This window comes from Pseudochaenichthys georgianus, chromosome 14 (assembly GCF_902827115.2).
Source record: "Pseudochaenichthys georgianus chromosome 14, fPseGeo1.2, whole genome shotgun sequence".
Lineage (NCBI taxonomy): Eukaryota > Metazoa > Chordata > Actinopteri > Perciformes > Channichthyidae > Pseudochaenichthys > Pseudochaenichthys georgianus.
This window is the reverse complement of record NC_047516.1, coordinates 19,853,997-19,876,005: the sequence shown is the minus strand read 5'-3', so window position 1 is coordinate 19,876,005 and position 22,009 is coordinate 19,853,997. Positions and strand designations below refer to the sequence as shown.

General features: G+C 44.0%; 1 protein-coding gene across 1 annotated transcript in view; it reads left to right on the top strand.

Annotated features, from left to right (window-relative positions):
* The first annotated feature begins 226 nt into the window (after positions 1 to 226).
* The window catches only part of LOC117458707 (ferroxidase HEPHL1-like), a 31,252-nt gene continuing 9,469 nt past the window's right edge, over positions 227 to 22,009 (top strand). Inside the window, exons 1-13 of the mRNA XM_034099331.2 lie at positions 227 to 608; positions 2,450 to 2,694; positions 7,356 to 7,568; positions 8,250 to 8,468; positions 8,759 to 9,013; positions 9,619 to 9,784; positions 10,581 to 10,717; positions 10,834 to 10,965; positions 11,571 to 11,776; positions 12,296 to 12,440; positions 12,533 to 12,745; positions 16,618 to 16,840; positions 16,957 to 17,096. Coding sequence (XP_033955222.1) covers positions 436 to 608; positions 2,450 to 2,694; positions 7,356 to 7,568; positions 8,250 to 8,468; positions 8,759 to 9,013; positions 9,619 to 9,784; positions 10,581 to 10,717; positions 10,834 to 10,965; positions 11,571 to 11,776; positions 12,296 to 12,440; positions 12,533 to 12,745; positions 16,618 to 16,840; positions 16,957 to 17,096 — 2,467 coding nt within the window. The 5' untranslated portion in view covers positions 227 to 435. The remainder of the gene's footprint in view (positions 609 to 2,449; positions 2,695 to 7,355; positions 7,569 to 8,249; positions 8,469 to 8,758; positions 9,014 to 9,618; positions 9,785 to 10,580; positions 10,718 to 10,833; positions 10,966 to 11,570; positions 11,777 to 12,295; positions 12,441 to 12,532; positions 12,746 to 16,617; positions 16,841 to 16,956; positions 17,097 to 22,009) is intronic.

Below are 22,009 nucleotides of genomic sequence, written 5' to 3'. Positions count from 1 at the left end.
TGGCATCACTTAAATATTCCATGCGTAGCAACACAGGCTAATAAGGAGTATATATTTGTATATATATATATATATATATATACACGACCCTTACTGCATGAGTTTGCATTCTGAGCATAAGTGGAACAATTACCTTGATTTCCCTGCTGGCACTTTTAACAACATTTGACAATAATGAACGCGAGAACACTGAGGGTTATTATCCCTGTACTCTGATACCATTGGAGGTGGTAACACCGGGCTCGCTCTGTGGATGAATCATAGGGCTGAATAGACCGACTGTTTTCCTTTTCCCGGTTTCATAAGTACCGCAGCCCCACAGCGCACAGTGTTAATGCGCGCCTGCATGGGAGAGTTGACGAAGAGATTTCACTTGTTGCTTCTCCAACCCGGTAAACCTCGAGGACCAACGTCTAACGGAGTGACCGGCTGATCATGTCTCGGACTCTGTGGCTGTTTGCGAGTTGTTTGTTGATTCTTCTCACCGCGGGTGCGGAAGGGAAGCGCAGCAGGGAGAGAGTTTACTATGTGGGGATCATTGAGGACTCTTGGGATTACGCACCAAGTGGAAAAAACCTGCTTAACGGACAAGACGTGGAAAATGATGAGTGAGTTTTGATTAAGAAATTATGTATAGATTGAGTGTAGGCTACATTTCATCACATATATCTCAACACATGGGCTGTTGAGATTACCAACTGATGTAATTTTGTCATAAATGCTATGACAAACTTCAAATTAAAAACTGTAAGGTCAAAAGTGCTCGAGTAGCATTTGTCATCGCGTCAGTATGTGACAATGTCTAGACCTGGGTAGTGTTGCTTATTTTTGGCAGTCTGGCAGATGCACAGGAAAGATGATGGTATTTAGTGTCTAACAGTGAATGAGTGTCTGCTTTCATGAGATTGGTGGCTTCAAAATCAGATGGTGGCTTCAAAATCAGATGCTGCTTGAATGACAATTGAGTAGTTGCATCACACCACCAGTGATCTTATATATATGTTAAGGTTGCTGTGTTTTTACAATATCAGAAAGATGTAAAAGTCTGCTATGAGAATGTTATGGAGGATTTAAGTGTTGGATAGTTGAGCCTACAGTTTTTAATTTGACTGTCATCTCTTCATATAAGACAGTTTAGTAACTCATGCTGGAATCTCCTGACCTTTCCTCATCAGCCAGCTGTCTTACCCAACAGTCTCTAACCAATGCACAATACATTCAAGGCCAGCAAAATCAGTCAAGCTCTTTTAGTATTAAACAATTATTCTTATCCTGTACATTATATTGTAGATTTTTGTTTCAGTTTCCCCATTTACAGCCTCCATTGACAGGTAGCTTGTATTGAAGAAACCTTATATATTTGGTCGACCTCAAAATGTCTTAATTTTATTATAACTGTGATTCATGTGCATGGCATTTAAATAAAAAGGGAGTGGATCTTACAGTGAACCCCGTTTTATGAGAATGTTGTCAGAATATCCGCTTTTTAAATTATGTAAACATAATGTTCATCCTCTCTGTTGCTACGTAATCAAAACTGCTTTTCCCTCTGCTCTAACACGTTATTTGCACACAGAAACATGTAATCACAATAATGACATGTCTAATTGCTTGAGAGGTGCAACCAGATGCAATTTGTTCTACAGAAATTACATCTGCAGTCATCCCCTGGCTGATGGACATTTAGTAATTAAAATTAATCTGTAGTTGATGGTTTAAAATAATCCAAAAGATAAATCAGAGCACTTTTTAAAATCCTACAGATAGCGCTATATCGCCTTCCCACAATATTTTCACTTTTTATACTGGTGATACTTCTTTGTTTCTCTTAAAAATATATAGTTGTATAACTGGCTAGTGTAGTGGCAATTTCTTATGTTACCTTATATGGTAAAACCAAATGCTTCGAAAGCATTTTCTAACACAACTATACCATTTCCTGATATGTGCTGTTTTCTCTGCATACTCCAATGAGGGTTTTTATTCCAAAGCGCTTCAAGGCCACAGAGCTGATTTGTTGAAACTACTCCTCTTCACACAAAGTTTGCTACGGCTCAAGGACACGGGTGTCTCACAAAAAGTTTGAACTCCCATAACAATATGAGACCGTGTGAAAGCAGATGTCTGAGCAAACTCTGTCTGCCCGCCCTTTCTTGTATATAAGCTTTGCTATTTTGTGACTATTGTGCACACTCCTGCAGACTATCCTATGAGTCTATGCGTAATGAATGGTGTTTTTTCCCATGTGTATTTATGGACTAGATCACAAGTATTTTTTCTTCTTTTTAACTCAAATTAATCACGCCTCTTAATGCTTTTTTATTTTTGCAACACCTTGTATTTACCATGTTAAGGAGATAAAGTTGTGCAATTCTATATTGTATAATATAACAACGATTCCCATAATTCCTTCTGTTTTGACATTTGTCTTTCTCTACTCCTATCCCAGGCATGCATCTGTGTTCCTGGAGAGAGGACCCCACCGTATTGGCAGTGTTTATAAGAAAGCCATGTTCAGACAGTATACAGATGCCACATACAGCGTCTTGGCCCCTCGACCGGCCTGGTTGGGCTTCCTGGGGCCGATACTGCGAGCTGAGGTTGATGAAGTTATTGTCGTCCACCTGAATAACTTTGCAACCAGGAACTACACCATGCATCCTCATGGAGTTTTCTATGAGAAGAACTCAGAGGGTATAGTGCTGCATAATACATAATAGTATAAGCATATAGCGTGAGACACACATGCAGAATTCACACACAGAAATATCATTTGTGATTTCCCTCTTCTTAATGCAAAACCCAGTAGTTGCTGTAATAATAAGTAGACTGACAATATTAGTTTCCTATTTAAATCAACAGAAGTGTGTGCAATAATGTGATACACAAACAACAATCACGTCTCAGGAATGACAGTAATGAGGATGCAAGGCAAGGCAAGGCAAGTTTATTTATATAGCACTTTTCAACACAAAGCAATTCAAAGTGCTTTACAAAAATGAAAGACATTAAGAAAATGGCATTTAAAAACAGTCATTATAAAGAAAAGATAATAAAATAAACATATACATGAATAAAAGTTACAGTGCAGTTTAAGATATGAATAGTTCAATTAAAAGCAGTGGCAAAAAGAAAAGTCTTCAGCCTGAATTTAAAAGTAGTCAGAGTTGCAGCGGACCTGCAGGTTTATGGGAGTTTGTTCCAGATATTTGGAGCATAATAACTGAACGCTGCTTCTCCATGTTTAGTCCTGACTCAGGGGATAGAAAGCTGACCAGTCCCTGAAGACCTGAGAGATCTGGATGGTTCATAATTTAGCAGGAGGTCAGAAATGTATTTTGGGCCTAAACCATTCAGTGCTATAAACCAGCAGCAGTATTTTGAAATAAATTATTTGACACACAGGAAGCCAGTGTAAAGACTTCAGAACAGGAGTGATGTGATCCACTTTCTTATAGTGTTCTGAATCAGCTGCAGATTTATAATATTTTTTTTTAGTGAGACCTGCAAAGACACCATTACAGTAGTCGAGTCTACTGAAGATAAAAGCATGGACAAGTTTTTCCAAATCCTGCTGTGACATTAGTCTTTTAATCCTAGATATATTCTTTAGATGATAGTAGGCTGATTTAGTAACTGTTTTAATGTGACTGTTGAAACTCAGGTCAGAGTCCATGACTACGCCTAGATTTATGGCTTTATCTGTTGGTTTGAACATTGCAGACTGAAGCTCAGCGCTAACTTTTATACGTTCTGCCTTGGCTCCAAAAACCATTACCTCAGTTTTATCTTTATTTAATTGGAGAAAGTTCTGACACATCCAGTCATTGATTTGTTCAATGCACTTACTCAGTGTTTGAATTGGAGCATAGTCTCCTGGTGAAATGGTTATGTAAATGTGTGTGTCATCCGCAGGGCCGGTTTTTGGCATAGGCGGTCGCCTAGGCCGTCAGATCTGGGGGGGCGGGGCGCTGGCAGCTCTGGGAGGGAAAAATATTTTTGACTGTCGCGCTCTTTTTTTTCGGCCTTGATGTAACAATATTCATAATTAAGTAAATGTAACACCCTTTTCACCTCGGTTACACTTTTCATTTGCCCTGTACGATGGGCGCTGTGATGAAAGTGGGGGGTTTTGGCGTCCGCAGCTCACAGCCAAAGTGGGCGTGGGAGCCAGTGAGAGAGATAAATGCAATCTATGTAAACAAATATTTCCAAGTCACTCCTTTATAATTATTGGGATAAACAGGTTTGAAATCATTTCAATGTATACTATAGGACAGTAAACCAAAAATATCGTTTAAACCTTGAGAGATAAGAAAATATGCATAAATAAATTTTAACTAGGTAAAATAAGATATGAATGAACAACAAAAATAAAATAAGTTACATTTATTTGTTATTGGCTATGGTAGGTTATTCAACCAATAAGTTTCTGTTTTTGTAGTGTATTGGTCTTTTGTAGAGATTTTTCATTTATTCTTTATATATTCTATTGTGTGTTCCTTTTAGCTTTTCTACTGTACGGTTTTCTGGCAGGGGGAGGTGGGGGCGCCAGTTAAAATCTCGCCTAGGGCAGCAAATTGGTTAGAACCGGCCCTGGTCATCCGCATAGCTATGGTAACTTATTTTGTTGTTTTTCATTATCTGAGCCAGTGGTATGTAGATGTTAAAGAGAAGGGGCCCCATGGAGCCTTGAGGAACCCCACATGTCATATTTGACAACAAGATGTGTATTTACCTATAGAAACACATATTTTTCTGTCCTTTAAGTAGGATTCAAACCAATTTAGAACTGTTGCCGAAAGTCCCACCCAGTTTTCCAGTCGGTCTAGTAATATGTTGTGGTCAACAGTGTCAAACGCAGCACTGAGATCTAATAATACTAACACTGAAGTTCTGCCACTGTCTGCGTTTAAGTGGATGTCATTGAAGACCTCAACAAGAGCATTCTCAGTGATATGGTTTGGTCGAAAGCCTGACTGGAACACATCGAAACAATTATTTAAATGCAAGAAATTACTCAACTTTTGAAAAACAACTTTTTCAATTATTTTACATAGAAATGGTAGGTTTGATATGGGCCTGTAATTGTTCATTACTGAAGCATCTAGATTATTCTTTTTTAAGAGCGGTTTAATGACTGCAGTTTTCAGGGCCTGTGGAAAAACACCTGAGTGAAGACATTTGTTTACTATATGAAGTAGATCTGAAGCCATGCAAGGCAAAACATCTTTGAAAAATCCTGTTGGAATAATATCAAGGCAGCAGGAGGAGGATTTCAGAAGTTGTATAATGTCCTCTAGGTTTTTATCATTAATCTGATGGAATTGTGTCATGATGTCTGAATTGATTTTAGGTGGACACAGGGAGAAAACATTTGCTATACCTGATACAGAGGCACTGACTGCTTGTCTGATTTTCTGAATGTTGTCAGTGAAGAAGGAGGCAAAGTCATTGCAGGCCCGGGTGGATAGAAATTCAGAGGCTACTGACACTGGGGGGTTAGTTAGTCTGTCGACGGTAGCAAACAAGGCACGTGCGTTGTTTTTGTTTTTGGTAATGATGTCAGAGAAGAAAGACTGTCGTGCAATTTTCAATTCGAAATTATAAAAGCCAAGTCTCTCTTTATAGATTTCAAAATGAACCTGGAGATTTGTTTTTCGCCACCTGCGTTCAGCTTTTTGACACTCTCTTTTTGAACATTTTTGTGAACAGAAATAGAGCTCTCAAAGAAAACACAGGAATGATCAGAGAGTGCAACATAAGTCACCACAACCTTAGAGATATTCAGACCCTTTGATATAATTAAGTCCAGAGTGTGCCCCTTATTGTGCTTGGGCTCCGTCACATGATGAGTCAGTCCATAGTTATCAAGAACACAAAACAGTTCTTTATCCCCTCTGTCCTGGGGGTTGTCAACATGGATATTAAAATCACCAACAATGACTAGAGTCTAGTCATTGTTGGTTATTGACTTTGATCGTCTAGTCACTAGACGATCAAAGTCAATACACACTATAGACAGCAGTTCAGTAAAGTCATCAAAAAAGCTTGCACAGTATTTGGGTGGTCTATAGATATTTAGGAACAGAGCACGAGAGGAGCATTTCAGCTGAAGGGCCACATATTCAAAAGAAGCAAAGTTCTGCATTCTTTCCTGACTCATAAAACTAAAGTTGGGAGGGGATGATTCGATAAGAACAACAGCACCAAGTTTCCGTTAAAAACATAACATCGAGATTGTGCTCAGTGATAAAATCATTGATTAAAAATGTTTTTCCTGCCAAAGACCTGACATTTAATAAAGCTAGTTTAAGTTTGTTAAACACACTATCAGTCAGATTTTTTTTGACAAGCTGTGGCTGACATGGAATCACTGCTAAATGTGATAAACTCACACAAACGTTTGAGCGCTTCCTGTTTCTAAACTGATTCAGCGCTCTTAATCTATTACCTATCAACACAGATATCGGCAAAGCTAATGGCAGGCAAGGCCCCAGATAAAAGTATAAAAAAATAATGCCATTCATGAATCATTATCAAGATATAATCGTCTGAAAGTATGTCATCTAGGCTTGTTTTGCTCTCTGAGAACAAGATACTGAAAATAAAAAGACTAGAATATGTGGTACGGACTGCATAGGTGTATTTTGGCCCATGTGCGAGTACAAACAGATCTCTCACACAGGCCGTGAGTGTTCCACCTGGGTGACTTTTATGGAAGATATGCATCCTCTGAATTGGGAACTTTCCAGATTATGCAACAAGCCTCCACCCCCCACTATTTTCAGGAATTCCAGAGGCCGTACGGGAACTGAAACTGAAACAAAAGTTTTGTGACCTACTAGATTTTATGAACAGGACGTCTGGCAGGAAACTGATAGAGTAGTGGGAAGTGAAAGAAGGGAGTGATGTTAACACATACAAAAGTCAGCTAATTCTGGGTCAAATGATGTTATGTGACGGGTGCAGATATCTACCGAGGTCACTGTACCTGTAACATCTATCACTAAGGCTGAGGTCATTTAGGTGTTTTATGGATCACTTACACACGTGGAGGCTGAAGCTTAACAGAGATAAGACTCATAGAAGAAATGCATATGTCCTTGACTTAGGAAACCTGTATTTACTAATGGTGTCTTTTTAATATTTGTACTTGAGTAATCATTCATTTAACTCATAACTGTTTTCGATTTAATTCTACTGCACTCAGTTCAGGGTTTTTAACAGTTAAGTTAAATTGAGCTTGTTAAGACCATAGCATTGTTACCGACTTAACGTAAGGCTCAAATGCTTACTTAACTTCAGAGTAAGCACATTGATCTTAGCATAAACATTTCGTATTTGTCTACCAGGGGCGCTCTATCCAGATGGGACATCAAACAAGCTGAAGGAGGACGACTCTGTTCCTCCGGGGGGGCGCTACACTTACCGCTGGGAGGTCAGACCAGAATTTGCCCCCACAGATGACGATGCCAACTGCCTGACCTGGGTCTACCACTCCCACTTTGACGCCCCCAGGGACATCGCCTCTGGACTGATCGGTGCGCTGCTCACCTGCAAGAAAGGTCTGAAGATATGTTATCATATGCTTTATCAGAAGTACAGATGTATTTTGATTGCCCATCTGCATTATATGTATTCCAAATGCCAGTTATTTTGATGTCCCTTTATCGTAGTTATAGTATTCATTTTATTTGTATTTCAAGTTGCACACACAACTTATTTAATATAATCCAGAAAATAAGATAATAACACATCTGAGAGGACAGGTCAAGAGGACCCCTCCTCTATGTAAGGAACGAACAATAGAAATTAAAACTGAGCTAATTTAATCTAAAAAAAGACAAAAAGAACCATACAAAATGAGCAAACAAACTAACCATTCCATAGACAACAATCCAATGAAACCAATTTGCGACAATTTATTTTTATAAAATAAAAGGAAACTCAAGCTCTTGAATAACATGTAATTTGACATTTCATATCCGTACTCAACAATATCTTAAAAAGTCTCAACAAGGTCTCCACACCCTTGCTTATAAGGTCAATTACAACAACATTCCCTAACCTTAAGCCTTTGGTGGGAAACCACAGGGAAAGTTACTCTGGTTTCCAGCCTATCGTGCATTCAGTCGATACTGAGATGGAGGGAAAACAAAGATTAAATCTTTCTTTATCTGTGCTTGGCAACATAAATATGCAACAATTTAACCCCCATCATGCATCTTTCTCTCTTTGTCTGACAGGAATCTTAAAAGACACTAACAATCCAGCCCAAGGTCTGACGAAGCCAGGGTCTGTTGAAGAGTCAGCCAGGAATGATGTGGACCAGGACGTCTTCCTGATGTTCAACGTCGTGGACGAAAAACTGAGTTGGTACCTGGAGGACAACATTAAGAACTTGTCTGATCCAGCTGGAGTCGACCAAGAGGACCCCGACTTTGTGGAGTCAAACCTGATGCACGGTAATATAGAGCTCTCAAACTAAGACAGCTGCACACACATAAAGTTGGTTGACAACAGAATGTAAGAAATGTAAAAGGACATTTTCACTAAATCAAAAAATGCTGTATTGTAAAAATGATTCGATTTCCTCTTCCCCTCTACATTCTTAAATGTACCATGTTATGTGAGTTACTCGTCACTCTAAACAACTTTTACCTTTAATAAAGTGTATAAAAGAAGGTTTGAAGGACACATGTGTTCCCGTTATCCTTTACTCTAACCCCTATCTGTGTTTTTCTCTGTGTGACAGCAATTAATGGGTACATGTTTGGAAACCTGCCTGGAATCAAGCTATGCCAGCACCGTGCAGTGGCCTGGCATTTGTTTGGCATGGGTAACGAGGTGGACATTCACTCTGCCTTCTTCCATGGGAACACACTGCTGGACCGCGGCCACCGCACCGACGTCCTCAGCCTGTTCCCCGCCACGTTCGCTACAGCTGAGATGGTCCCGAAAGCAACAGGAAAGTGGTTGCTGACCTGCCAGGTCAATGACCACCTGCAGGGTAGGTCACGTCACCTGACCTTCAACTTCTGCGTGACCTCTCACCTCTCTGTTTTGAGACTGTTGAGTTGCTGACAGAGAGGAATGTCTTTTTGTGATCCCTGTATTTTAGTCAAAGCATGATGTTAGATGTTTTCTAACAGCAGAGCTTGTGGTTCTACTGTTAACACGGCAGGACTTGTGTATTTTAAGGCTGTCCAAAGTCCATTGTACTTAGAACTGAATGAGACATACTTACTCAATCAAGTATGAAAAATGCTTACTCTGAAATACCTTTCCTTTGTGTCATACCGGACTTTCCATAATAGCCTAATCGTGTCACTCGGCCTTTAAAGAAACATACGCTAGTATATTTTCGAATCACATGTTTTGGAATTTTACAGGTTCCGTTTCCTCAGTGTTGGGTGTGTTAAAGGAAAAGATAAGGAAGTTCAAAGTGTTAACAGAAACCCTGGAATTGTTATTATTTTATAGACCATTAAATATGAACCTTTAGACTTTATTCTCAGCTATTGAGATTTCCTGATAAACTGAAGGTCTAGTTTCACCTTAATTTTTGTGGGTAATTGTCTGTGTAATGATTGTGTTTTCTTTTCCTTATTCAAGCTGGGATGCAGGCCTTTTATGAGGTGAAGTCATGTGGCAGTGAAGCCGTCTCAGCGATGGGCGGCGTTGAGAGGAATTATTACCTGGCAGCAAGCAAAGTCATGTGGAGCTACGGTCCCTTAGGAAGGGATCTGATTAATAATGTGTCCCTCACTGAGGCCGGCAGGTGGGTGCACACCTTATCAAATTAGGAGTGGCATACTGTCGCAATCGAGCTAATCAATGCTAACAGCGTTTTGTGGTACATTGTATTGCATACACTGTTTTATTAATCAGGTGTAAGCTTGTTTTAACGCCAAATCTGCTCAGAGCTGCTAAAACCAAATTTAGCCAATGAAGACATTTTTCATTCTGGATATATTTCAAGCCTGTATAGTTTTGAGACTAACGTTTTGTCTTGATCTAATAGTGCCTTGTGTACTTTAATTAGCTTTTTTAATGAGCTAATCTTTAGTTAAGGGTTTCAATGACACAACTGAAGCAAGCATAATTGTAAGAACATGTGTTTTACAGTCAGGCTAGTATGTTTTCCTTGGCAATTTCTTTTTTGCTATTTAAAATTACAACCTCAGTAGTTTTGGAGGAGGAAGTAGATGAGCTAACTGAGTCTGCAGAGAATCGCTGAACTAAGTCCTACAAAGCTTCTGAAGAAAGTCGCCTGTCTGTGTGTATGGCTAGCTGGAAAGGGCTGATTATTCGTATACCCTGTGGGGGGGCAGCTTTGTGGTGTCTAGAGTAAACGTGGGCGATACTGATACAGTGACTCAGTTGTTATTGTGTCCGTTATTGTTCTCTGACCTGACACAGTGTAAACCCCCCCGACCAGCTTTTGTGCTTGACATGTTTTGATGCTTTTTTCCAAGCCACAATGCAACCCATATTACTCCCTTTTTGGCCACTGAAATGCAATGTTTTGTGCTTAATGTCCTTCTGCCCACACCCCCCACCTTTTCCTCTCATAGTGCATCAGAGGTGTTTTTTGGCACAGATGGCGGGAGGATTGGAGGTGAATACTTTAAAGTTATATACGAGGAATACACAGACGATACGTTCACCACGTTGAAACCAACACCTGAGTCTCTACACTTAGGATTCTTAGGTAAGGTCTCTTTCTTTTTAGCAAATCCAGTTTGTTATTTACTGGTACACTTGTGTCTTGCTTTACACCTCACAACAACTCTTGCCTAATGAAAATGTTCTTCTGTATTTGTCCAGGTCCAGTCCTAAGGGCAGAGGAAGGAGACACTCTCAGAGTAACCTTCATGAATAAAGCTGATAGGAACTTCAGCATCCAGCCTCATGGCCTGCACTACGATAAACACTTCCAGGGAACAAGCTATGAGGACGGTGAGAAAGCGTTGCACACAGATACTGGCTGCACCTTACCTGCTATAACATCTTTACATTGTTTAATTTACTTGAGTAGCAAAAAGAAGATTATTTTTTTATTCAGCTTTTCACATGTATAGACAATAGACAATACAATATTCTCTGTAAGCCTTCTGTAGTTAACAGTGAGATCACAAATCGAACATACATATTTGTGGATAATAGAGGCAGGCCTCACTGACCTTCAAAAAAAAAAAGAATCCCTTCTAGACAAATGATGGTCGTATTGGTGTAACAACAAAAAGATTCCCTGTTGCAGTCTCAATGCAAGGGTTACCCTTTCCGGGAAGAAGATTTTTTAAGCAATATCCGATGATTAACAGTTCAGATTGACTGAGGCATTTGTTGCATGAATAATGCTTCCAGACTGGAGAATACATCCCTGCCTGAACAACTGTTTAAAGGTTAAGACATAAAGGGATGCAAATATCTGCACCTTCAAAAATAAGACTTAAAAAATAAAAGTCATGCCAAGTGAAGTGAAGGATTTTCATGCAAAAGGAAAAAACAGATTTTGACTTAAGAAATTTCAAACCGTTAGTTCTCTGTGTGAAATGCTTTAGGTGTTGATAAGCCAGGCTCTCACGTGGCTCCAGGGCAAAACTTCACCTACACCTGGCAGGTGATAGAGGGTCCTTCTCCATCTGATTCCGCGTGCATCCCCTACCTGTACTACTCTGCCACCGATCCCATCAGGGACACCAGCTCTGGATTGGTGGGACCTCTGCTCGTGTGCAAGAAGGGAACGCTGGGGGAGAACGGGACCCAGGTGCTGCATTCATTTCTATCCACTCACACTTTCTCTCACAGAAACATGCTCGAAATTCTTGAATTAAAGAAGCTATAACCAGAATTTTGATAGTTTTACCCTTGTTAAAATTCATCAAATGACAGTCATTAAAGCATTTCTTTCAATCAATTAAGCAATTAAAGATAAGATAAGATAAGATGGACCTTTATTAATCCCTGTGGGGAAATTCAGGAGTTTTAACAGCAACAGAGTGAAAGCGAAAGTACAGTACAGATTCACACAAGATTAATAAAATGAAGGATAACGTTTACATTTGAAATTAAAATGATATACATGTATGTAGCTGTTACAACAAGAATTGAAATAAATAAAGGAAAAGCCACAGCTCTGTTGTGATTAGGTGATTGAAGGATCTTTGTTGGGAAATTGGGCCATTGCCTATAAGATGAGAACAAAATATAAGTTTTCATGCCGTTGACTGCAATTAAGTGCATCCCGACTCATCATTACTCTAGCTGTGTGCATTTCTTTTTACAGAAGGGTGTGGATAAGGAGTTTTTCCTTCTGTTTTCTGTCATGGATGAACAATTGAGCTGGTACATCGACGAGAACATCGAGAAGTTTGGCAGCAACGAGACAAATGTTGAAGACGAAGACTTTAAGGAGAGCAATTTGATGCATGGTAAAGAACGAGTAGCAGAACCACATTTTGTCTTTAATTTAATTAATTGATTGTAGATTCATTTTTTGTTCTAATCGTCCTTTCCATGTTAGCTGTCAACGGACGCATGTATGGGAACCTTCAGGGACTGCAGATGTGCGCCGGGGACAAAGTTGTGTGGTACACGTTTGGGCTAGGTACAGAAGCGGACATCCACGGTGTTTATTTCGAGGGGAACACCTTCAAGAAGCAGAGCACGACACGAGACACTCTCAACCTGTTCCCTCACACAACTGCTACTGCCATCATGCAGCCGAACACTCCTGGTTAGTCATATCACACACATGGTCAAAAACACACACTGTTCTGCCACTTAAAAACACTATTCCTTTCCTCAAATAGATTCTAAGAGTTCATCCATATTTTAGGTTTTGTTTGAAAGACAGATTTGTTTTTTACAAACATCCTTAGAGGACCCTCTGTGAATGTTTTCTTCTGATGTGTACACCACTCCCAACACTTCACAGCAGGAAACATTAATATCTAGAATACAAGGAGGAATTTCAGTGCTCCAGCCCTGGCCAAGTTCAAGGACAATTCCACAGTACTTTGCAAGACTACTTTAAGTAGTAATAAATATATAATTGTGAGAAAAAAATAGTTTCTCAAAATGTCTTTCACCAGAATAGGTAAATAAAGTTTAATATATGATAATAATAATAATAATAATAATAATAATAATAATATGACTTGTACTGTTACCACCTCCAATACAAATAAACAAATTGTGCATTTGACGTTAAGATATTGTATGCTAATGTATACAATAGAAAGTTGAGAATGGAGTCCAAAGATCAATAAGGTTAAAATGATGGGCCATATTGAATGTTGAAGTCACCTTTTAAAATCCTCGTCATGTTTTTTAGGCATATCTAATATATTCTGATAAGAATAATAATATCTGTCTGATGTGTTTTTTCTTTAAAGGGTTAAGTCAACAAATGAACATAGGCTAAATAAACCAGACTCAGAAATATTTTTTTTCAAACAAACATAATTCTGCACACTTAAGCTTAAACATCAACGATGAATGAAACCCATTTTGAAATGGTTGGTGACTTTAAGATAGCCCAAATAGCACAGAATAATTTAATATTGTGCAAAATCAGTGTGAAAATATGCAGTCTTGCACACATGCTTACCCAAAACTGCTAAATATAGCAAAACAAGAAATGGAATGGAAGTGTAACACTCAAGTGTATAGAGAGAGCTACAGTATAAATGTTAAGGGCATAATGGAGTGTTTCAGCTGAAAATCCATACAGTCAAGCCACAAACAAATCCATCCTCATGTGTCCAAACCATGGTCCAAACCATATCCTCTTCAGAGGTGGGAAGTAGTGGAGTACAAAAACTTCGTTACTGTACTTAAAGACCCTGTGACACGAGTTTCCCCCATCATCCAAACCCATCAATTTGAGTAAATATTGTCCCCTTGAAAACCGTTACTGAACCGATTTTGGATATTTGTACTTTGATAACCATTAATCTGCCCTTCAATGTTGACCATTTTCTGGATCTTCTCGGGGATTCTTCTAATCCCGCCAAAGTATGTGTGACGTCATTGCGGGCACAGCGCTCCAGCTGCACGGTTCAGGATCCCAGCATCTGCATGCAAACGCACGATGGCGCACACAGCAGCAAGCGATGACAGCGATGACAGTTTAATTTTGAACGTGTCTGAGAACTCATATGAGGCTGAAGGATCGGTTTATGTTTTATCTGTTAGAAGTTTAGGAATTAGGTGCGTCAATATGGGCGATAATACGGTCATGTAGCCAGTGATGGAATGGGACTAAACATCAGCCCGAGACTCTCGACCGGCCCACTTCGGTACCGCTAGTACATTGTCAACGAGGGGAGTGGGGGATGTGCTAGTGACTTATCCGACCGGCCCACTTCGTTACCGGCCCATCGGGATTCGTCCCGATGGCCAGTCCACCACTGCACCCAGCCCAGCCCACGTAAACTGTCAACGGGGGGAGCCTCGCTGCGGGGAAACGGTGGACCTAGTGTCTCGATCGGAGTGGGAATAATAATAATAATAATAATAATCATAATCCGTGCATTTTATCCATTAATTTCCCCAACATTGTGGTAAAAAAAAAACACACACATTTAATCCATGTTGGTGTTCAACTACAAAAAGCATCGGTTTTTGTTCTCATCAGGAAATGCAGACCGGCTCAAACAAACGATTTGTAATCATCATCCTCACGATCATTTAATGCAGGGATGGGCAAATGGCGGCCCGCGGGCCGCATGCGGCCCCCACCTCCTCTTTTTGCGGCCCTCAGATTAATTTATAAACAACGTAATTAATAAAAAAAATGTTTTATATTTTTTTCATTTCTTTTACTTGTAGTACTGCTACCGTCCACTAGACTCCTAGTTACATCGCGAGCTGCGTACATGATTTCAAATACCGCAAAACAATCTGTGACGCATTTGTGTGTATTGTGTTTGTTTCCCGGGGAAACCCTCACAAGAAACACCGGCTGTTGTTATGCCTGCTGTGACGTTAAGTTGCCTCTTGTAATTATGCCTTTACAATCTTAAAAGTAGTTTTTATCATCTGAATTTGGCGAAAAAAGTTTAATATTCTTAAAAAGACTTTGTTTATTTGAAATCAGATGAAAACAAACTGTCATGGACCCTGCCGTGTTATCTATGATTACTACGCTTTTCATTCATAATTTCAGCGGGAGGGAGGGGGAGTGGCGCTGAGGAACAGCAGAGTGCGGGCTGACAGGTGTCTGTGTTGACATTCCCCTTATTGTGGAATAAGGGGAATGCAGAGACTGGCTACAAGTGTTTTAGGTTCAAGTTAGACAACTAATGTCTTGGTTAGTGTTCATGACTTCATGTGTATGTCATCTAATGGTTAATCTCAATACACACACATTTTCCGTGCTTTCCAATAGTTTAAAATAGCTTTATTCCACTGCTTAATAACCTGTTCAATACAAACATGCCACTTGTAAAAATGAAATAACATTTCTGTGAACTGATATTTGTTTAGTGAGCTTATTAGAGGATGTTCCCATTATTGGGGATGTTCCCTTTGATTGTAAAATGTCAATGAAGATGTCAGACTTAGTATATTTGTTAATAATTACATACAACACATGGAATTTTTGTGTGTGTGTTACAAGTGAATATGCGGCCCCCTGGTGGCCAGTACATCAATTATGTGGCCCCCACCACCATCAAAGTCGCCCATCCCTGATTTAATGTATCATATGTTCGCCGAATTGACATGAAAGCACTAGTAAATGTAGTTTAATCCACTTGAGTTTACCACTACAAAAATAATCGATTTGTTTTTATATCACATCCTACGGGAGGAAATTCAGCAGCTCTCACTACCGATTTGTAATCCTAATGTAATCATCATCTTCACCACGATCATCTATGTTTATGTTCGCCGAATTGAAATGAAAGCACTGAAAAATATGAATATACTGTAGTCAACTTCATTAAAACGTTATTAACGTGCCTAAACTCAGTAATTCACCATTTCTACGCATGTCAACACACTTTGTCCGTGTTTGGCTCTCTCGCCGCACAGTGAAGCGTTCCCGCATTGACGTCACTTCTGGCTTCCCCCAAAACTTGAAAAATGAATCGACGGAATTTCCCCGCGATGTTCGAAATTATTGATATTTATCGGAACGGTATCGCACCTTCTTTTTTAAACTGACGGTTCGAGATTACTAGTAGCCCAATATTTCATTGCACAACAGTTGTTGGGAGGCTGTCACAGGCTCTTGTATATTTTTCTGGTATCAGTATCAAAACAGGCTGGTTACTTTAGTTTTTAATCTGTGTTTGGTGGTGTGATCATTATTATTTGTATTATTTTGCCTATTGATTTTAACACGATCCGTGTATCCATCATTTCCTGGTCTTCTCTAAAGAAGAGGGACCAATGAAAACGCTGCCATTTTGCCGTTGTTCAGCATCGAAATATTCATCAGCTAACAATGACGGCGAGGTCAGTTACTCTTTAAAACAGCTGATAGTTATGGGTACTTTTTACTTAAGTACATTTCGATAAACACGATTATCTATACTTCTACTTGAGTAAAGGATATGTGTACTTTTGCCATCTCTGATCCCCTTTATTCCTTCTCAGGTGTGCACGAGGTGAGCTGCAGAGTGACGGACCACTTCTCAGCCGGCATGAGGCAGCAGTACAGAGTGGACCTCTGTCCCCGACACAAACTAGAGCTCACATACAAAGGAGGAGGGCCGACCAAGATTGTGCAGTATTTTATAAGTGCTGATGAAATAGTGTGGGACTTCTCACCCAACAGAGACTGGGAGATGGAGATACACCACGGCACATTAGAAGACAGGTATGTCGTAAGATAATTGTAGGATGATGTATTTCAGAGTGGATGCTGGAGCCTGTGATTAGTGGTGTGACTTATTACTGTTTATTAATGGAAGCAAATTGTTACATGTCTCCCAGTCCAGGCAATATGTTTGTTGAGAGGGGGGGAAACAAAATTGGCTCACGCTATAATAAGGTGGTGTACAGAGAATACACCGATGAAAGCTTCACTGTTAAGAAGAAACGACAGCCAGAACAACAACACTTGGGAATTATGGGTAAGCTTAGCTGTTCTTCATGCCTTTTTTTTCAACCAAAGAAACGACCGTAGGAGACACAGATGTTCTATTTCGTCCCTACTGACCGCCAGAGGCGGTGCTTTAGCACTGGATATGTCCATCGCGCGCATGCGCAGCTCGAGTACCAATAACAACAAAGTCACCTGTGACCCACATGACACCGGTGTCGACAGAGGATCTGTTCCTTTTCATCTTCTCGCTGCGCGAGAGTACCTTGGCTACATTTTTTGTAGCCTACAGCGTTCGTTCGTTCGGAACATTTGTTAAGGATTCTCTGCAAACAGCTGGCTGCGTGTAGCTTCGCGACTCATCCAGTCAGGGCCGCGGGATTACCCGTCCTCCAGGAGCTGCGGCTGGCTGCGCAGAGACTTCGTTCGGACAGGTTGGTGTCGGCTTGGTTGGCGACGGCAGTGTTTCTACTCCCTCTCCCAGCCTAGTTGTCCTGATTTCTGTCTGTTTGCTGAGACTTTTGGTGACGGAGGTGTTTTCGCTCCCTCTCCCAGGAGTATTGCTGTGCTTTTGTACTGTTTTGGCCGCGGCGCTGAGCCAAACGTCATTAGCATTGAGCTAAACCTCATTAGCATTGAGCTAAACTTCATTAGCATTGAGCTAAACTTCATTAGCATTGAGCTAAACTTCATTGGCATTGAGCTGTACTGGCTAGTTAGCAGTAGCGGCTGCAGCCACTCGGCGGACGCCGGGTTGAGCACCGGAGTTTCCCGTGCCGTTCTTTTTTCTTTAGCTACAGCTGGCATTCGCCTTTGATTTAACGCTAAAGTTGCCGTGTTTATCCTGTTAAACAAGTAGCTGGTGAAGTCTGTGTTCCCACACCCGCTCCCGGTTACGCTGCATCTGGCGTTCGTCTTCAGTTTAACCAGTAAAGGCAGTGTTTGCGCCCCCGCTCCTGGTAGGCGCTAAACGGCCTGGTTTTTTGCGTTAAGCAGGTAGCTGGTGAAGGCTGTGCTCCCGCACCCGCTCCCGGTTACGCTGCGTCTGGCATTCGTCTGTAAATTAACCAGTGAAGGCAGTGTTCTCGCCCCCGCTCCTGGTAGACGCTAAACTGCCTGGTGTTTTCTGTTAAGCAGGTAGCTGGTGAAGGCTGTGTTCCCGCACCCGCTCCCGGTTACGCTGCATCAGGCATTCGTCTGTAAATTAACCAGTGAAGGCAGTGTTCTCGCCCCCGCTCCTGGTAGACGCTAACTGCCTTGTGTTTTGGTTTAAGCAGGTAGCTGGTGAAGGCTGCGTTCCCGCACCCGGTTACGCTGCATCTGGCACTCGCCTCGGCTCAGCCAGTGAAGGGCAGGTAGCTGGTGAAGGCTGTGTTCCCGCACCCGCTCCCGGCTTCTCTGCATCTGGCTACCTACAGAATGGCTCATTCATGTAGCGCTTGTATGGCTTCTCTCGAGCCCGAGGACGGCCACGACCGTTGCCCCTCTTGCCTCGGCCTCGAGCATCTAAGGGAAGCTCTCACAGTAGGGGCCTGCATGAACTGTAGCTGCATGCCCCGGGCACTCAGAGTGGCTAGAATCACTGAGGTGGAACGTCTGGCGGCAGCCAACGGACACCACTCTTGGTCACATCCTCCCCCAGATCAGTTCGACCGTCCCTGGCGACTTGAGGGAGCGATGGCCATGGGTGCACCCCCCAATAAGAGGACTAGGAACAGGCTGTCCTCTAGAGTGGATCAGCTAGCTACCGACATGGACACGATGAAGTCGCTCCTCGTGGCCCTTCAGCCGGGGCCCGGTATAGGGGCTGCTAGCGGGCCGCCTGCCCCTCCTTCGGTTGCTGCCCCTCCTTCGGTTGCCGCCCCTCCTTCGGTTGCCGCACCTCTGTACGAGGATGCCTTGTCGCTAGCGGCTTCGGCTAACCTCTTCAATGAAGAGACGGAGGACGAGGTCCCGCTCGAGGAGTTTTCCCTCTCCTCTGCTCAGGGGTCTCTGCAGGACGGGGAGGACGGCTCCATGGCGGCCATCATTCGTACAGCCTTGGCGCACCTGCAGATTCCGGTTCCGCAGGCCAACTTGGCTCCGGCTAGTGCCTTCTTCAGGCGTAACCCAGCCCGTGTCCCCCTCACGGGAGTACCTGAGGGAGCTCCAGGCATGCTGGAGGGACACCAGGGCCTTTAGCCGCACTGGTTCCGATGCCCGGACCTTGGCTGCCATGCAGGACCCGGCGAGGGCGGGGCTGGGTGGCATGCCACCCATTGAGCCTGCCATCGCCTCCCTGATTCTGGCTCCTGACGAGGCTTTAAGGCCTGAGGTCAGGTGCCCTCAGCCTCAGTGCAGGGTCACGGATGGGCTGCTCTGTAGGGCCTACGACGCAGCGGCACGCATGGGTCGTATCGGGAACTCCCTCTCCCATCTAATGCTGGCCGTCTCCGCCTCGCTGCAGCAGGCTCCGGCCGAGCCTTCTTTGCTGGGCCTCAGCGATGCATCACTGCAGGCCTTTGCCCTAATGACTAGGGAATTGGGACGAGTTATGTCTTTTCTGGTACAGACTCGTCGCCAGGTTTGTCTGGCCCAGTCACCACTGACGGAGACATGTAGGAGGGTCCTACGTAGCGTGCCAGTCGAGCCAGGGGAGCTGTTTGGGTCAGCTGCCCTGGAGACACTGGAGCGCGCTGCCCAAGCGAGGCAGACCAGGCAGCAGCTCTCGGGTCTTCGCAGTCCCGCGGCCGCTCCCGGCAGGCCCAGGGGCCGCTCTAGCAGCCGCGCTCAGCCACCGGCTTACTGGGGTGGTCGGCAGAGTTCCCAGCGGCCCACTCAACCGGCCAATGACTTTCGTGCCCCAGGTCGCCTGGCTTCCAGGCGGCCTCGCGCTTCAGAGCCTTACCGGCGCCCCCCAAGGGGCTCCAGGGGCCGGGGGGCTAGGCCCTGAAGTCCCGGGGCCGGTCGTCGGCTGGTTTTCCCAGCAGCAGCTCAGCTACTGGGCTGCCTGTATTTCCGACCCCTGGGTGGTTTCCACACTAACCCGGGGCTACGAGTTGCAGTTCCGACGCCGGCCCCTAGCCTTCGGCCGGGTCAGAATGACAGTTGTCAAGGACCCGGCGAAGGCCTTAGCGCTAGCCCAAGAGTTGTCCGTCCTCTTGGCCAAAGGCGCAATCGAGCCAGTGGACCCCCTGCGTCAGAGCGGGGGGTTCTACTCGACGTACTTTCTTGTGAGCAAGAAAGTTGGCGGATTCCGTCCAGTTCTGGACCTCAGAGGAATCAACAGATTCCTGAGGGTACTACCCTTCCATATGCTAACCACAGCAGACACCCTTCGTGTTGTCACACAGGGGGAGTGGTTCACAACCGTGGACTTGAGGGACGCCTACTTCCACGTGCCAATTGCATCCCATCACCGGAGGTTCTTGAGGTTCGCCTTTCAGGGTCGACATTATCAGTTTCGGGTGCTTCCCTTTGGTCTCTCCCTCTCCCCAAGGGTGTTCACCAGGGTTGTTGCGGCAGCACTCGCTCCCCTGCAGGCACAGGGCATGAAGGTCCTGCCATACCTGGACGACTGGCTGGTTTGCGCGCCGTCCCGGGCCCAAGGGGCCCAGGATACGGCGCGCCTCTCATCCCACGTTGCCCGGTTGGGCCTGACAGTGAACACCGGGAAGAGTTGCCTGGACCCTTCCCAGCAGGTCACTTATCTGGGGATGGTCCTAGATTCGGTCACCATGAGGGCCTACTTGACACCTCGTCGTGTGGACGACATTTCCCACCATCTTCGCATCTTCAGACTAGGCAAGAGGGTGCCTTACATACAGTTCCTCCAGCTCTTAGGCAGACTGACAGCTGCCTCAGCCATTGTGCCCTTGGGCCTGTTGTCACTGCGCCCCATGCAGATGTGGCTGAACAGCCATCACTTGGACGCCAAGCGGCACAGGCACAAGAGAGTCAGGGTGTCTCAGCGGTGCCTCCACTCTATGTCCCGCTGGAGGGACAGGGCCTATCTCCTGAGGGGTGTGCCCATGGGCACCATCCCATCCCGCCGGGAGACTGTCACTGTGGATGCGTGTCTCTCGGGGTGGGGGGCGGTGTGGCAGGACAGAGTCTGGTTCCCACTGCTACGCAGTCTCTGCGGCAGCCCACCGTGGCGTCTCCCCGACAGGAAGGACCTCCTGTCACAGCTCAAGAGTCAAATCTGGCATCCCGACCCTCGCCGCCTTCAGCTCTGGGTTTGGCCTCTGCAGGGCCCAACCCACTGTTGAGCGGTGTCACGGCATCTGTCAGGGAAACTATCCTGAATGCCAGAGCTCCATCCACTCGGGCACAGTATGAGTGCAAATGGAGGCTCTTCTCCCACTGGTGTGTGAGTAAGGCTGAGAATCCGGGACATTGCTCCGTGGCCACCATTTTAGAGTTTCTGCAGTCCCTTCTGGATAGTGGATAGTGGATAGCGTGCCAGCTGGATAGGCCAATCGGCCTATCCAGCTGGCACGCTTTAACATTCCACAGGAGAACGGCACACCTGAGTTGCTGTGCCCTATGCGTGCCCTGAGGGCGTATATTGATGCTACGGCCTGTATACGACAGTCAGAGCAGCTCTTCGTTTGCCATGGCGGCACTAGGAAGGGTCGTGCTCTCTCGAAGCAGCGGCTGTCCCACTGGGTGGTGGATACCATCACATGTGCCTATGGGGCCAGTGGCCGCCCCCCGCCATCAGGGGCCAGATGCCACTCTACAAGAGGCGTCTCAACATCGTGGGCTGCCCTAAGAGGGGTGCCCCTGGAGACCATCTGCGCCGCGGCGTCATGGGCGTCTTCGGGCACATTCTCCAGGTTCTACCGGGTCAATGTCGCCACTCCTCACCCCCTGGGGGTGGTCTTGTGGCCAAGCTCCGCTGCTTCCAACTAGGTGAGTAAGTGCTTGGATTCTTCATGACATGGTTGGTATAGGTCATCC